Source organism: Cutaneotrichosporon oleaginosum (genome assembly GCF_008065305.1).
Source record: "Cutaneotrichosporon oleaginosum strain ATCC 20508 chromosome Unknown ATCC20508_contig02, whole genome shotgun sequence".
NCBI lineage: Eukaryota > Fungi > Basidiomycota > Tremellomycetes > Trichosporonales > Trichosporonaceae > Cutaneotrichosporon > Cutaneotrichosporon oleaginosum.
The window spans coordinates 45,544-60,116 of NW_027072171.1; the positions used below are offsets into that span (position 1 = coordinate 45,544).

At 58.3% G+C, this 14,573-nt stretch overlaps 6 protein-coding genes across 6 annotated transcripts; 3 read left to right on the forward strand and 3 right to left on the reverse strand.

Annotated features, from left to right (window-relative positions):
* Positions 1-846: 846 nt before the first annotated feature.
* Positions 847-1,539, reverse strand: COLE_01702 (uncharacterized protein; the record flags this gene model as incomplete). Its single annotated transcript, XM_018423981.2, has 6 exons — positions 847-979; positions 1,014-1,046; positions 1,079-1,136; positions 1,179-1,194; positions 1,229-1,310; positions 1,349-1,539. 6 exons carry the CDS (start codon positions 1,537-1,539, stop codon positions 847-849), a joined length of 513 nt encoding a protein of 170 aa, XP_018276750.1.
* Positions 1,540-3,809: 2,270 nt separating this feature from the next.
* COLE_01703 (60S ribosomal protein eL34) lies at positions 3,810-4,356 on the reverse strand (the record flags this gene model as incomplete). Its single annotated transcript, XM_018421496.2, has 3 exons — positions 3,810-3,970; positions 4,117-4,183; positions 4,219-4,356. The coding sequence occupies 3 exons, from the start codon at positions 4,354-4,356 to the stop codon at positions 3,810-3,812; spliced, it is 366 nt and encodes a 121-aa protein (XP_018276749.1).
* Positions 4,357-5,093: 737 nt separating this feature from the next.
* Positions 5,094-6,970, reverse strand: COLE_01704 (uncharacterized protein; the record flags this gene model as incomplete). The annotated part of the gene is made up of 3 exons (XM_018423980.2): positions 5,094-6,490; positions 6,550-6,739; positions 6,884-6,970. The coding sequence occupies 3 exons, from the start codon at positions 6,968-6,970 to the stop codon at positions 5,094-5,096; spliced, it is 1,674 nt and encodes a 557-aa protein (XP_018276748.1).
* Positions 6,971-7,564: 594 nt separating this feature from the next.
* On the forward strand, positions 7,565-8,710 carry COLE_01705 (uncharacterized protein; the record flags this gene model as incomplete). The annotated part of the gene is made up of 5 exons (XM_018426891.2): positions 7,565-7,812; positions 7,860-7,916; positions 8,022-8,092; positions 8,131-8,224; positions 8,275-8,710. The coding sequence occupies 5 exons, from the start codon at positions 7,565-7,567 to the stop codon at positions 8,708-8,710; spliced, it is 906 nt and encodes a 301-aa protein (XP_018276747.1).
* A 1,322-nt stretch (positions 8,711-10,032) lies between these two features.
* On the forward strand, positions 10,033-11,200 carry COLE_01706 (uncharacterized protein; the record flags this gene model as incomplete). The annotated part of the gene is made up of 2 exons (XM_018420947.2): positions 10,033-10,177; positions 10,257-11,200. The coding sequence occupies 2 exons, from the start codon at positions 10,033-10,035 to the stop codon at positions 11,198-11,200; spliced, it is 1,089 nt and encodes a 362-aa protein (XP_018276746.1).
* Positions 11,201-13,333: 2,133 nt separating this feature from the next.
* On the forward strand, positions 13,334-14,181 carry COLE_01707 (uncharacterized protein; the record flags this gene model as incomplete). The annotated part of the gene is made up of 2 exons (XM_018423979.2): positions 13,334-13,710; positions 13,761-14,181. The coding sequence occupies 2 exons, from the start codon at positions 13,334-13,336 to the stop codon at positions 14,179-14,181; spliced, it is 798 nt and encodes a 265-aa protein (XP_018276745.1).
* Positions 14,182-14,573: the final 392 nt, after the last annotated feature.

The window sequence follows — 14,573 nt, forward strand, 5'->3', positions numbered from 1 at the left end:
GGGAATCGGCGATGCTAGGTAACGGGCTGAGGAGGCTACAGAATGTACGGACGCAACAGAATGCGGAAAGTCGATGATGATACGCGGGCGATGACGAACTCGGACGAAAATGAAGTTGATGAGGCATGCGTAGGATTGGAGGCAGTGAGATGGAGCGAACAACACACCTGTGGGGCATGTGGGATTCTGAAGATGGCGAGTTGGTGCCCCAACCAAAGCCAGGAGAGGCGACTGTGGTTTCAAGCCCGGCCCCCGTTGGGGCGCACCCGAGCGACCTTTGATGGTTTGGCAGGGCGAGAATCCGAATGAGGAGGAGGGGCACGGCGCTTGAGGGGGCCAGACGGAATGCCTTTCCTCATCCCCGCCGCTTTCGATAGCACCGGGGCGGCGAGGGCCAGTCCGGCTGCTGCATTAGAGGGTATGATATTACAACTTACCTTCAGTTGTGAGGTTCTTGAAGGAGTCTGCGCGGGTACGAGACGTCAGAACAGGCGAGTCACGCTCGGCGCTCTGCTGATGAAACATGCGCCGCGGAAGGACGAATGTCACAGGAGTGCCACTCTGAGTATCGGCGGACTCGGCGATGGGGCGGTTGCCGATCGACTTCTTTTGCGAGCTTCCATTCCACGAGGTCAGTTGTTCGGCTCGTTCACGCCAGTGGGACGAGTCTTGCTTACAGATTTACTTTCTTCGGCCACGGTGCGATGGGCCTTGCGGTTACGTGCGAGAGGGTTGCCTTTGGACTTGAGTGATGTATCACGGGCGAGATCTAGGGCCTTGAGCGCCATGTCGGAGCTCGAGGCAGCAGGCTTCTTACGGCGGATGCGCGGCTTGCGAGTCTGCGAGTCAGGGGGGAGGCCAGTTGTCCATCACTCTTACAGCGGGCACACGAGCGACCTTCCTCTCGCCCTTGCGCTTGATCTGCTCAAGAAGGTCGAGTCGGCCGCGGCGAAAACTCTCGTGATAGAAAGCGCAGGACCTAAGGATCAGCTGAGGACCCTGGGGGATCGAACCGGCCGTCGACACTGGAGCGTTTGAAGCCCCACCTGGAGTCAGTTTGTCCTACCAATGTGCGAACATGTGAAGCTGGCGGACAAACCCTCCGAAGTCCTTGGCATCGGTGATGGCTCGCATTGCTGGACATTAGCCCCGTCCGGTGTCCGTGGAAATGGGCACACCGTGACTATTCTGGAACTGATGTCAGATCTCCGCTCGCTAAGTGACTCACTTTAAACTTATCAGGAATCTCACCGCTCGTGCCATCGGCTGACCAACAAATGAGGTGATGGAAGGCGGGGTCATTCATGGCGCTTGGTTTTAGTTATTGTATCCCCACGACTAGACTCACTCCCAGAGTCCGACCTTAAAAGTCTTGCGATGATTTTGCTTTTGAGGACCCCTCACTCGTCCTTCGCCCCGGTGTTCCTCGTCTTCACCCTTGTCGATATAGTCCTCATCTTGGTCGACTCCCAAGTCAGTGTCGTCTGGCTCATCGAGGGGGTCAGTCAACTGGTGATACACCTGCGAGGGGCTGTCCATGTCGATCATTCCCCCGCGGCGATCATTGAATTCACCAGTCCACATCGGAGGGGTCTGCCAGTCAAGCACGGGCTCCAGCTGAGATACGGCTGGAGATGTCGGGTCTTCAAGGCCAGCACGAAAGGCCTGGAACTTGAGGGGTTGCGGGGCGAATTGGGAGGGGCAGTGACGCAGGGAAGGCGACTTGGGGGTGCTTGCCCAAGTTACGGAGGACGTCGAGGAGCAGCTGGAACTTGGAGAATAGCGAGGGGTAACCGGGTCCAGAGCCGGGTCTATGGGCCACGACTCTGCGGATAGTGGAAGAGCAGAGCTCAGAGAGGAAGGTGGAAGACTGTCAAGCGTGGAGGTCTCAGAGTGGGTCGCGTGCTGGTAAGGATCATACGCACAACGGGAGAGGTCGTTGTGTGGCTGTCTCTCGTAATTAAAGAAGCTCGAGTCGTAGGCGTAAGTGAAACCAGCAGGGCTTGGCGGGATACAACCGGACGAGTACATCAGAGGGGTGTTGAAAAGGCTGTACGTGTCGTTTGTCATGCGCGGGCGCACTACTTCGGGGCAGATAGTGGTCTGCAGGTGATGCTGGTCCTCAACATGGTCGCTATGTAACGACCGATTGGCGAGATTGACCAGCGTGTCGGCCGCGTGAGTTTCGCCGAAGGTCCATGACTTTGATACCCATGCGTTAGATGCGGCGTGAACTTGGGTGCCAGAGGCGCCGGAAGCGCCGGGAGTACCGGGAGTGGCGAAAGCGCCAGACGCGCCGAAGGGGATATCATGGGTGGGATGGAGCAGGTCGAGTTGATTAGTATGCTGGGGCGATGAGCCACGATGGCCGTGTACTGCGGGGTCGTGGTCAGTGCCAAGGAAGGGGTCCTCGATGGAGTTGGCGGGGAAGTCTCTCATACGTGATGATGATGAGCGGTTCGTTAGTCTAAGGAAGAGGGGGGACGCGGGGGTACGAAGGGAACGGAGAGAGGGGGAGAAGGGGGAGAGATGGTGAGTGAGATAGATGAGCGAAGATGAGTGTGGTGAGGGGTATCTGGAGAGGAGGAGAAGAGAGTGAAGATGAGTGATGAGTGATGTTGATGATGGACGGTGAGCGCTGGTGGTGGGAGGACGTTGCGTGGAGAGAGTAAACGGAGGTAGGGGAAGGGAGAGATGAAGAGAAAGAGAAAAAGAAAGAGATGGAGAGAGAGAGAGAGAGATGCGTAAATGAATAGATGGGAGGACGCGAGATGGAGTCGTGAAGAGGAGGAAGGAAGGTACGAAAGGCGACGCGACTGGGGGTGTTGTGGAGGATGGCCGGAGGATCGGAGACCGGAGGACACGGATCAGAGTGGGATCAACGCGCTCAGCCTCCATGCCGCCAGCCGCCAGCCTGTCTTCCACCACACTCGGATCCTTCGAGCTGAGTAGCTGAGTGGCTCATACATGTCATACATGCATGCATGGTGCGCGTATCGGGCACCCACACCGGACAGGGCGACACTCGAAGATCGCACTCACCATGTTCACATCGTCAAACTTTCGTGTCCAAACGATTGTTAACCGCTACAAAGGGTTCTCTTCCCATCTTCCTGACCCTTGTGAGTGAAAGAGGCTGGGAGTGAGTACGAGTAGGAATCTGCAGCTTGTCCACAGAAACCAGTCAGAGGGTTATTGTGGCTGCGGATGCGCATTTCATGGACGCATCGTCGATGAGAGCCCAGTGTGAGTGGCTCGAGTTGATCGGGACCTCGCTGCTCGATCGCGACTGCGGCGCGTGCGGTAGAAGCATGCCTTATGATTGTGAGATGTGTTGTTGATCTAACGACAGGTCGTTGTCGCGTGCCATCGCCGCCGTTGTTCCTCCGTCTTGCACGTGACTCTGCCCCGCAGCTCCATCTGGGAGGTTGCGCGCTGAATGACCGCAGCGCCCGCAGCGCCCACTCTCGCGCGTTCGCTCCTCGACAATGCGAGCAAAGCTACACCAGCACACAAGAGTACCCCTGCACGTGTGCGATTATGGAGGCAAGCTGCACCAGCATAGCACGCCATACCTTTGCGGTCATTATCCGCCATGCCAACCGATTAGTGCAGTCGTTCGCTGTCCGCACCTGCCGATAGCCCTGCCCCGCGCGTCGCTCCCCCCACTGCCCACTGCCCACTGCACACCGCACCTCCCTCCCTCCTTCAACCTGCCCTCCTACGTGTCCGCAGCCTCACAGTGCGTGAGGAATCAATACATCGCCCGAAGCCACGTGTACCCAGCCCTAGTCTGCGGAGCACGCAATCTACTTCTTCGAGGCAGCGGCCTTGGCCTTGAGGACGCGCTTGACGATGGTGGCCTCCTCGATGAGGAAGGCACGGGTGATGCGCTGCTTGACGCAGCCAGCGCAGACCGAGCCGCCGTACGCGCGCGAAACCGACTTCTGGCGCTTCGAGAGGGTGGCGTCTGACCGTTAGCGCTTGCTCGCGTCGAGGGTGCCTCCGTGCTTTCCATGCTGGTGCAGTGTGCGCACAACAACCCTCCTCCAGACCCCCTTTGATCCACCCCCCAAAGGGACCACTCCACTCCGCTCTCTGACGCGCGCAACTCACACTGGCGGGGGCGGAGGACGGGGATGCCGGCAAGGGCGTTGCCGCAGTCACCGCACTTGGGCGCCGACTGCCGTTAGCTCAAAGTCTGAGTTTCGAGCTCACAGTAAGCTTCTTGATGTGGTGGACAACGAGCTTGCCACCGGGGGTCTTCACAACCCGCCTGCGGTTGGAGGTGGTGTTGTAAGGCGTGCGCTTGCGGAGGGTAACACGCTGGGCCATTTCTGCGGTTAGCGGCGCCATCCTTCCTTCTCTCTCGCGCCAGCCGATCCGAGCCTCCACGTCCGTATTTCACGTCGCCCTTCTCTCTCGCGCGCAGGCGCAACACAAGCGACACCATGAAAGCAGCGCAACGCGCAGGTTCCGGTGAATGTTCACGCGCGAACGCCGGCGTCGGGAGGGGTGTGGGCTGAAGAAATCTTCCCCCCGTCCTCAATGCGACGTTCCCGTCGCCCTCCGCTGAGGACGCACGCGCGCGCGAGAGATGTTGCCTTAATGTCGACGACGTGGACGGCTCGCGGACTTGGTTCGGCGGTCGAAGGCGCTGCACGCCACTCACTTGATGCTGCTTGACGGTTGAGTACGACCACCTGCGTCGATACCGTCCAAACTGGGCCAGCCTGGCCAGGGACGGAGGCTTCTGCAATATCACGTGACCAACCCCTCGGCGTTAACCACGTGAGCTACACCCGAATACATTTTGCGATTATTGTGCCTGGTCAAGATTGAATCAAGCAGCCTGTTGCTTTCCGCTTCGTGCGCCGCAAGAAAGCTGAGCCCATCGATTCCCGAAGCGTCGAGCGTGCGTATCAACCAGCCGCCTCATGCCGCCGATGGATAGTCTCCACCACCACACGTCCCCAGGGCGATATACCATCTCATGCTCTATCCTCACATTTAGTGACATAGATACATCTCGACGCATCTCTACTAGACCACGTCGTATATTCGCAGGCTGTTGCTACACTAGCGCAAGCCTTTTACTCCTGGCTGCTACGGGTGGTGCGCTTCTTCACGGTCACGTCTTCGTCGTTGATCTCCTCGATTTGGGCCTGAGCCTGGACCTGGGGCGGCACGGGGGCCACGGGGGCGGGCGCAGTCTTGACGGTCGCCTTCTTCGTGACAACAGGCTTGGTGGGCTCCTTGGCAGCCGAGGTGAGACCGAGAAGGGTGGCGATGAGACCAACAAGACCCGCGACAAGAGCAATAAGGACGCCGGGAACCTCGGGCATGGCCTTGAGGGCGCCGACGGGGTCAATCTGCGCGAGATTGATGAACTGGAACAGGCGAACGCGGGCCTTGTCGGCAAACGTGAGGGGCGCCTCCTCCTCGTCCTCCTCGATTGAGCCCTCGGCCTCCTTCTCCAGGGGCTGCTTAATGTGGAAGGTCTCCTTCGCGAACTGCTTAGCCTCCTTCTCGTCGTGGCCGATGTAGATGTTGTCGAAGAGGATGTCCTCGGTCATGGTCCAGAGCTCGATGCCGACACCGCCGATAGGGGTGAGGTCAGCGGGTCGCTTGTCCTCAAAGTACGCGGGGTTGGGGATCTTGCGAGGAGCCCATGGTCCCTTGTAGTCCGGGTTGTCGATCATGGGGCGCACCCACTTGCCCTTGTAAGCAGGGTTGCGAATCTTGGGCTGAGTCCATGGGCCACAGCCCGAGATGTCGGCGCACTTGGGGTTGGGGATAGTGGGGCCGATCCAGTCACCGTCCTCCTCGTCATCCCACTCCTCGGGCTTCTCAGCGTCCGGGTCGGCGATCTCAAGAGGCTCGTTCTCAAGCCAGTCGTCGGGCTTGACAGCGTCCGTGTCGACAATCATGATGGGCGCATCCTCGTCCCAGTCGTCGGGCTTGGTAGCCGTGACATCCTCGATCTGCTCGACATCGACCCAGTCCTGGGGCTTCTTGTCCTCGGGGTCGTCGATCTCGGCGGGCGGGTTAACAGGAGGGGTGAAGTCCTCGAGAAGGTTACCCGAGGAGACCTCCTCGTCGTTGATGAGGATCTTGAAGGTGTTGTCTGGGTTGACGACGAGGGTGTACAGGGCAGTCGTCTTGGTAATCTTGGGAAGAGGGGGGTTGGCGAAGTGCTTCTCCTCCCACTCGCCCGTGACGGGGTTCTTGTGGCGGAAGATGAAGTGCACCTTGTTGGTCTGACCACAGCGGTCGGGACCGAACATGATGGTGAACGGCGTCTTGTCAGTGTACTCCTCTCCAGCCTTCATGCCGCCCTCGGACGAGTCGGTGAGGAGCTTGATGTAGGCGCCGCCGCACTCGAGGCCCTTCTGGAGCTTGACCTCGTACTGGACAACAAGGGGCTTGCCCTTGGGGTCGATGGGCTTGGGGAAGAGAGTGGAAATGGCATGGTGCGCCGCCTTGGACTCTGTGCACGGTCAGCGCCATGTCGTCATGTCTACCGGAGGGAATGTTTTTGTTACTCACTCAGAACAAGACCCATGTCGCCCTTGAGGCCAGGAAAGACCTCTGGCTCCTCGATCGCCCAGGTGCCCACGTAGGACATGGTCTCATCGCCGACGGGGGTCTGCTTGGTCGCGCGGGACACGGTCCAGCGCGACTCTGGAATCTGGGCCTCGAGGAACTGCTCGACGAACGGCGCCTTGGCGTGACTGGGCTGAATTGTCAGTGGGTCTGACCGAAAACAACGCGAGATGAAACACTTGTAAGACTTGGATAGATAGAATTGGCTTGGCTCATCACAATTGTTTCGCTAGCCTCACCCCCAAGAGTCTCAGAGTGAGTCACTGGGTAGACTTACAGTGAAAGCCACCTCGGAGGCAACGGCCGAGGCGGCGAGCATGAGGGCGCCGGTGCCGGCTGCGGAGACGACGTTTTGAGGGCGCATGGAGAAGGAGGGATGAGTGTGAGGAGAGATGGAAAAGAGAGTGATGGGTGAGGAGATGGCAAGATGATTGATGAGAGCGGAAGAGAGCGCGAGGGGACTGGAGCCGTCGACGTGGAGGCGTGCAAGTGCAACGTCAGCAGCGGGCCAGTCGCCTGGAGGCAAGGCAGGCGGGTGATTTCAGGCACGGCGTCTATGATGATGAGGCTCAAAGGGTTCAAGGGGTTTAATCGCATTAGAGGACGCGACTGGCCATTGCTGGTAACTGCTAGAACCTTTAGTTCCGCTGCGGGAACAGACCTAGTTAGGCGCCCTAACCTTTCGCACAACTATCCTTATTTCGGTCTTGCGCGCCTAGATCTTGAGCAACGGAATGACGTTGCGAATCGCCGGGCGATCACCGGTCACAAGGCATGCCACAACGGGGCCTTGGGGGGGAACCGCGAAGCCACCGGCGTAGTCGTGCGCTCGATGCGCTCCCGCCACTCGTCGTCGCTCTGATCTCTCAATACGCGACCACTTCGTCTCTCTTCATTCTCACAAGCTCGCACTATACTAAACACTCGTTCAGCTTTCCCCGTCTCCCACCTCCCAGCCATGTCCGGCGACAAGCCACCATACAGCGAGACCCACGACCACCCCTCGGGCCTCGCCATGCCCCCAGTCCCCACCGCCCAGCTCGCCATGGACCAGCCCTACGGCGACCCCAATAACCCAGATGTCGACCCCGAGTTCCCCATCCAAGGCGGGGCTGAGAACCTCCACAGCGCAGACAGGCCGGCGCCCACTCGAGGCATCCTCAAGAACCCTCTCCGCAACCCGACTGACCCAAAGGACAAGGAACAGTGCGTTCGCATGCGGGATTTTCGACTTGATTCAAGGCTGACCCCAGCCTGTCGTGGGACGAGGCCAACATTGCTCTGACCGAGATTCAGAAGGACTCGTTGATGTGAGTGCATTTGGCTTGGGACGTTGGGTGGGGTGCTGTTGACCCCACCCCACTGGCCAGCTCCACCTTCCCCCAGCCTTGAAGGCACACACTCTAACTTCCCAGGAAGATTGATGAGCCCAAGACGCCATATGTCCGCTACGACGCTGTCAACGATGTTGTTCTTGGTATTGGAGGTAAGTCATTGTGGTGAATCTGCAAGCTGATGCGGCAGAGGTGCCAGATCTCGATCTGGAAGTCGACCCTCTGGATGCTTCGCACCCAGCAGCACCTCCCTCGGTCACCTCGTCGCAGGGTGCTCCTCAAAGGTGTGTTTATATCACGTGTATTTCCGGAGACGACCTTCTTACTCCAACAGTCCCACCCGCTCAATGACCCGAGACAACACGGAGGCGAATGCGCGCCGTCCGTCGATATCATCGTCTTCTTCTCGCTCGGCGTCATTCTCGCTGCCGGATCGCGCGCATCCCGTACGACCTGGGGAGTCTTCGCACGCGCATGATGTCGAGACGATTCCCGAGGCGCTTGGTGCGACCTACGCCAACACTTCTGGAAACGCCCAGCGTGCGAACAGCGTGAGCGGCGCCAGCGATGTGTTCGCCGACAGTGACGACGAGAAGCTCGATGATGAGGCGCGCGCTCACAAGCGCGACTTTGAGAAGAAGCGCGCCATGCACTACGGACAGGAGGCAGCGCTTGCGCTGAAGAAGAGCCGTGAGATGGCTGAAGAGGAGGAGGATGACGACGAGGAGGCCTCCTCCATGCCCAACGGGATCAACGGGTCGCGCCAATAATAATCAGATTGTCAACTGTATTCCTGTGAAAGCTCTAAGAATATTATGATATGGTGTGGACGTATGGATGGCTGCGGCATGCAGATGTGCAGGGCTAGCTCAGAGCGGGGGGAACACAGGTAGAGGCTGAGGTACCAGCGCCTCAGAAGTACTCTGCGATCCGCATGCAATGCTGTATTTATGTATTTGAATGCTGGACTACTGATTGCAGATGTCGCGCCACACACATGAAACAGCCTCCTCCACTTGATCAACGAGACGAATTGCTCCCGCTCCTTCCTCCCTCCAAAATCTGCCATGACCCGGCGCAGTGAACTCTGCTTCTGTCATCGCTTCACACTTACACATGGCTCCCAAGGGCTGGCCAGCTGTCGCAGACCGCACAAGCCAGTAGCTGGCTCGCCGGGACAGTGGCCATCGCCCGTCCTATATCCTCGTGAGTGTCTCTCCTGCCCCGCGCTGCGGCGCACTCTGATGACCAACATTCTAGAAGGCTGTTGCTTAGCTTCGGCATTGATTAAATCTAGATATCTCTAACTGATACCTTTTCCCTCTCGTGTTGGAGCCACGCTGACTGGAACAGATCCTCCGTTACTGTAGCATGTCAGCAATGTATCGCCAAGTATCTACAATGATCCCATGTTTCCAGCGGTAGGATCCGCGGCAAGTGTGCTTGTGATTCCGAAAGTTCTGCGGCCTGCGGCCTGCGGCAGGCTGGCTGCGTGGGGAATCTAGAGGAATCCCCGTCTCCTCTTCATCCTAGTCGTTCTGCCTCGCGAAGCAACTGTACACGTAGATTCAATGCTGGCCGGTCTCTGCAGCGCACGGCGGGTAGCCCATTCCGCACTCGCGCTTACTGCCCCCTCTGGCCGCTAGCATGCCCACGTGCGTTATATGCCATCTTGACGAACCCGGCGACAGACAGCCTCGGCCCATACTGTAGATATACGTCGTGAGGACGTGAGGATACCTGTCATCATGTAAAGAGGTGGCCTCGGAAGAGGAGCTCGCAGGCACCGGAGGCGCGTGGCTGATAATGGCTGAGGTGCCCGCCCACCGATTACCTGAGCGTCAGCCTCGCGTGCCCAGGAACACGAGGCGACATATTCAGGGATCGCCCATTTCTTTGTTCTCGCGCCAGTAGACTCGGCCGCACGAGCGCACCTCGGCCCATGCCGACGTGAACCGGCTCTACATGTATGGATCTTTGGGCAGCCTTGGCTCGTTTCATTCAATCAAACCGGCACTCTTTGTGTCCACTTGTCTATCGCATTGTCGAGCTCGACGTGTCGAATCCCCATCACCAGCTCGACACTCGCGACATGGCCCCCATCTCCTCACGCCCCAAGACCATGAAGGCTGTGGTCCTCAAGCGCGCTGGCGTCGTCGCCGTCGAGGACGTCCCCATCCCCCGTCTCCAGGCCGACACGGACGTGCTTATCAAGGTACACGTCGCGGGCCTCTGCGGTGAGTGTGGTCGGCGCGAGGCACCGAAACTCCAGCGTCGCCAGTCAGCTCGGAACACGTACTGATCATCCGTCTGCAGGCTCTGATCTCCACTACTACCGCGGCGATGCCGACGACGGGTCGTTTGTCATGGGCCACGAGGTTGTCGGGACGATTGTCGAGGCCGGGTCCGAGGTCAAGCAGTTCCAGGTCGGAGATCACGTCATCTCGCCATTCTCCGTGTCGTGTGGGAGCTGCTTCTACTGCGACAAGGGTTACACATCACGGTGCACCTCAAACTTCTGTCTTACCGGTGGACAGGCCGAGTACTTTCGCCTCCCTCTCGCAGACAGCATGCTGTTCCCCTTCCCCGAGGGCCTGCCAGAGGACGTGGCGCTCCTCATGACCGACATCTTGCCGACCGGGTACTCGTGCGCGTACAACGCCCGACGACTGCTTGACGAGGACGCAGACGCACCTTGGTCACTCGCGGATCTCAAGGCCGGCAAGGTCAAACCGGCAGGGGTCGCCGTAGTGATCGGCTGCGGGCCTGTGGGGCTGTGCGCCATCTCGAGCGCCAAGACACTCTTCGAGACCGTGTACGCTACGGACCTCAACACCGCGCGACTGTCCGCGGCTGAGAAGCACGGCGCGATAGCCCTGCCGGCCGCACAGCTCAAAGATGCCGTCTTGGCCGCAACGGACGGCCGAGGAGCCGACGCCGTCCTCGAGGTGGTAGGGCATGGGGCGGCGCTCAACGCCGCATTTGAGTACGTGCGACCATACGGCGCGGTGTCAAGCGTCGGCGTGCACAACCTCAAGTTTGAGATTGACGGGGACACGCTCTACTCGAAGAATGTGCGGATGCAGTTCGGCCGCTGTTCGGTGCGCACGTTCTTCCCGCTCGCGCTCGATGTGCTCAAGCGCGACATTGAGCTGTTCACGCGCTTTGTCGAGCACAAGGTCGGGATCGAGGAGGCGGGCGAGTACTACAAGCTCTTTAACGAAGGGAAGATTAACAAGACCGTGTTTGTCATGGACTAGATAGAGAACGCAGGGATGCTAGTTGTCACGTTCTGAGACATACAGCAGCAACGGACACAGGGGGCGACATCTTGTGCACTGTGTGTGCTACTCGTGTCATTTGTCACCAATGACTAGAGAGGCGGTGTAACCAACCTGTCAACAACTCTCACTATCGATTGGCAACGTCCGCAACGTCGCCCCGACTCACTGAAGGACAACACTGGGCATGTCTAGCGCCTGTCGGGCCAAGAACTCGAATACGGGGATGGAACACTTCAGCGATGGCATGCGGGCAAGGGCATGTTTGAGCGGATCTGTTGTGCTCGCATCGCCTGGTGCCACCACTAGCGCCACAGCCCACGCGAGACTAGGAGCACGTCGAGTGGCTTCCGGCTGAATCATTTCAGCAGGCTTGACCCGCCATCTCAACGGCTAGAGGGTGCGCAGTATCAACCGATCACTCACGTTCCCGGTTTGCCGGTGTTGATAATTCCTCGCGAAGAAGTAAGCCTGTGGCAATTAACAGGATCCGTGTGTCATCACAGGAGCCTGCAAAGCGTGATGAAAAATATTTCGAGGTTAGAATGTGTACCTGCAAGAGGCGCGCCGTGCAAAATTAGAGCCAGGCGATTATCCACGATGGCCAGAGAAATGGATATTTCGCCTGGAATTCAGCGCGGAGATAACACTACCACCCAGGGACGCACCAGACGCGGCCTTTTCACCCCCACCGCTCTCCAGCTGCGGAAGCTTGATCTGCGGCTAGAGCCGAAGATCAAGGTCTAGTGTGACAGATCGGGGAACGGGGCGCGGGAGCATTAACCCCTTCTGAGCGTGTAATCAATCCCAACGCGGCGGTAGCAGGCTCACACCATCTTCGGGACTTTCTCATACGTCCCACGCTGCTAAGACCTGCTGTAGGCACATCAAGGATAGTGTCACGACCCGCCTGCCCACACGACTCGCCACGCAAACGCACATGTGCTACATGTAGTATTAGCTCTGAAACCTTGAGATTGATGGATGTGTACGGAGCCAAAATTCATGCTCTTTCTCTTCATCCTCAACATCATGTAAGTGTAGTCCTCTCTGCTTTCTAGTCTGGAGGAACCCCGAAAACAGATCTGACACTCCGACAGTTGGCCTAACAGATTGTGAACAAGGATGCAGCGATGGCGGGGCCAGTGCTCTTACAGAAACGTCGTGACTAAGGGTGACGTCGCTGCAACTACTCATGTGCTCGGCGAGTAACTTGACCGTGCGGCCCTCAGAGATCATGAGGGCACTAACAGAGTCATTCTCGCCAAATGACATGTGGGAGGGTTCCTCAAGGGGAAGGGGCCGCTCCGGGACACGACGGGTCAAGTGCGTCACCTGCCGCAATTCCGCTTCCAGGAGCGGTCGCATGGCGAGCATGGGGATCGGGTCGCCGGCGCTGGTAGCCCTGGAGAGGAAGACCAGTGCGACGGCCTTGATGTCGGATTCCGGCGGGGCGGATGGGGAAAGGGAGGGCGAGATGAATCTGGTGATGGTCGCAGAGCTGTAGAGCGGAGACCACTGCACTACCACTGCACTCTGTACACATCCGTACATTGCTGCCATCTTTTCACGTATCCCGCCGCCCTCCCTCCGAGGTAGTCCTGATTAGTCACTGGAGCATGGTAGCGGTGCTGTCCGTACGCAGTTGCACATTCTCACAACATGCCCTTTCACATGGCTTGTCAATAAGTTTCTGTTCATCCATGCCTCCACACGCAGTTCAACCACCACGTGCCGTTCTTTGTCAGTCCCGGGGCTCGAAAGAATCAAGATGTGAGAGGAAGGCGGCCATTGGCTGCGGCAGAATGAGAGCTACAGAGCGTATGGTTTGAATGGCAGGTTTGAAAAGACACATCAATTGCTAAGTGGGAGGAGGCGGGAGATGGCGAGCAATAGAATAACATGAATTGACACAATTCACCCACGAGGGTGATAGAAAGCACGCGTGGATGTGTGGTGCGGGATTGCAGGAATGCGGGAGTAGCTGATGCGGAGTTGACGCGACTGGCCGAACCCAGGAAAACGCTGCCATAATGTTGTGATCGCTCTTCATCCTTCGTCTACCTTCACTCACCTCGTCCTTTTAAAGCTGCGCTCAATCGACAGGCAGAGATGAGTGCTTCGCACACGATACCTCGTATCCCGCCCGGGATCACCGCCGACTCAGTCCCGGACAGCTCCGTCTCTGATATCTCCAGGTCACCAAACAAGGCGGCCCAGGGCTCCAACTACGACTCGCCTAACAACTCGTACGACACGTCCGTACCCTCGATCGAAGATGACGGTGACCTCTTTCCGCGTTCATCATGGACTGACAACGCGTTCCCGCCGGTCCCCTTCGGCAACAGCTCCAACCTTGTTGGGCGCACAAACTGGGCAGCACGCAATGCCAGCCGCCTTCTTGCCGCTGCCTTATCGCCCGACGGCGACATTGGAGATATCGACGCCCTAATGTTCAAGCTGGCGTGCTTTGACAAGGTCTATGAGATGTGAGTAGGGTTCCAGCCAGGCGACGAGCTAGGGCTGATGCGCTTTGCAGCAACAGCGGCGAATGGCACGATCGCTTGATCAACCGTCGTCGCTTTGCCAAGAAGTCGATGTGGATGGAGCACGTCGACGATATGATTCACCAGGTCTATGATATGGCTTCGTCGACGCTTAGCATGGCCGGGCGGCGCTCTCCTCCCGCATCGGAACACGATGTGCGCGACTTCTGTCGCATGCTCATGGCCCGCTGCGCCGATGCCTTGTATGACGGCAAGATCAACGACTATCAAGCCAAGACGTACACACCTGCTGCCTTTGGCCGCTTTGACCCCGACCTCATGAACAAGGCTGAGGTTGCCGATTATGTTACCACCATGTTTAAAATGCACGACGTGGGCGGGGGCCACTACGTGGTCGACACAATCTACGTGGAGGAGGACCCGACCGACATTCGTCGCCCGACGGAGGTTTGATGCACCGCGGTGGAGTGTGAGGAGAGGCGGCGCGAACATACCGTTAGTGTTTGTAGGATCTGTTTCTGCATGTATAGTGTTGCGATTGAAAGTGGTGGGGGAAGAAAGGCGCGAGCGATCATGGGACTCGAAGGTTTCAAAGTGAGAATCAGTGGCATGTCTTCTGGGCAAATTGTGTTGCGACATTGCTGAATGAGTCATGACAAGGAGACGAGACGCCACCAGAGTTGAGCGCGGGAAACGGATGCATCACCCTGGCGAGTTCATTCCCGTGAGATGACGTGAGGGGTGGCGTGAGTACATAAGCACGGCACTATCCCCATCAGATCATCCTCGACACCCCGCCCTCGACCATACCAGTACTTTAGTCCAACTGCCTGATCAACTGAGCT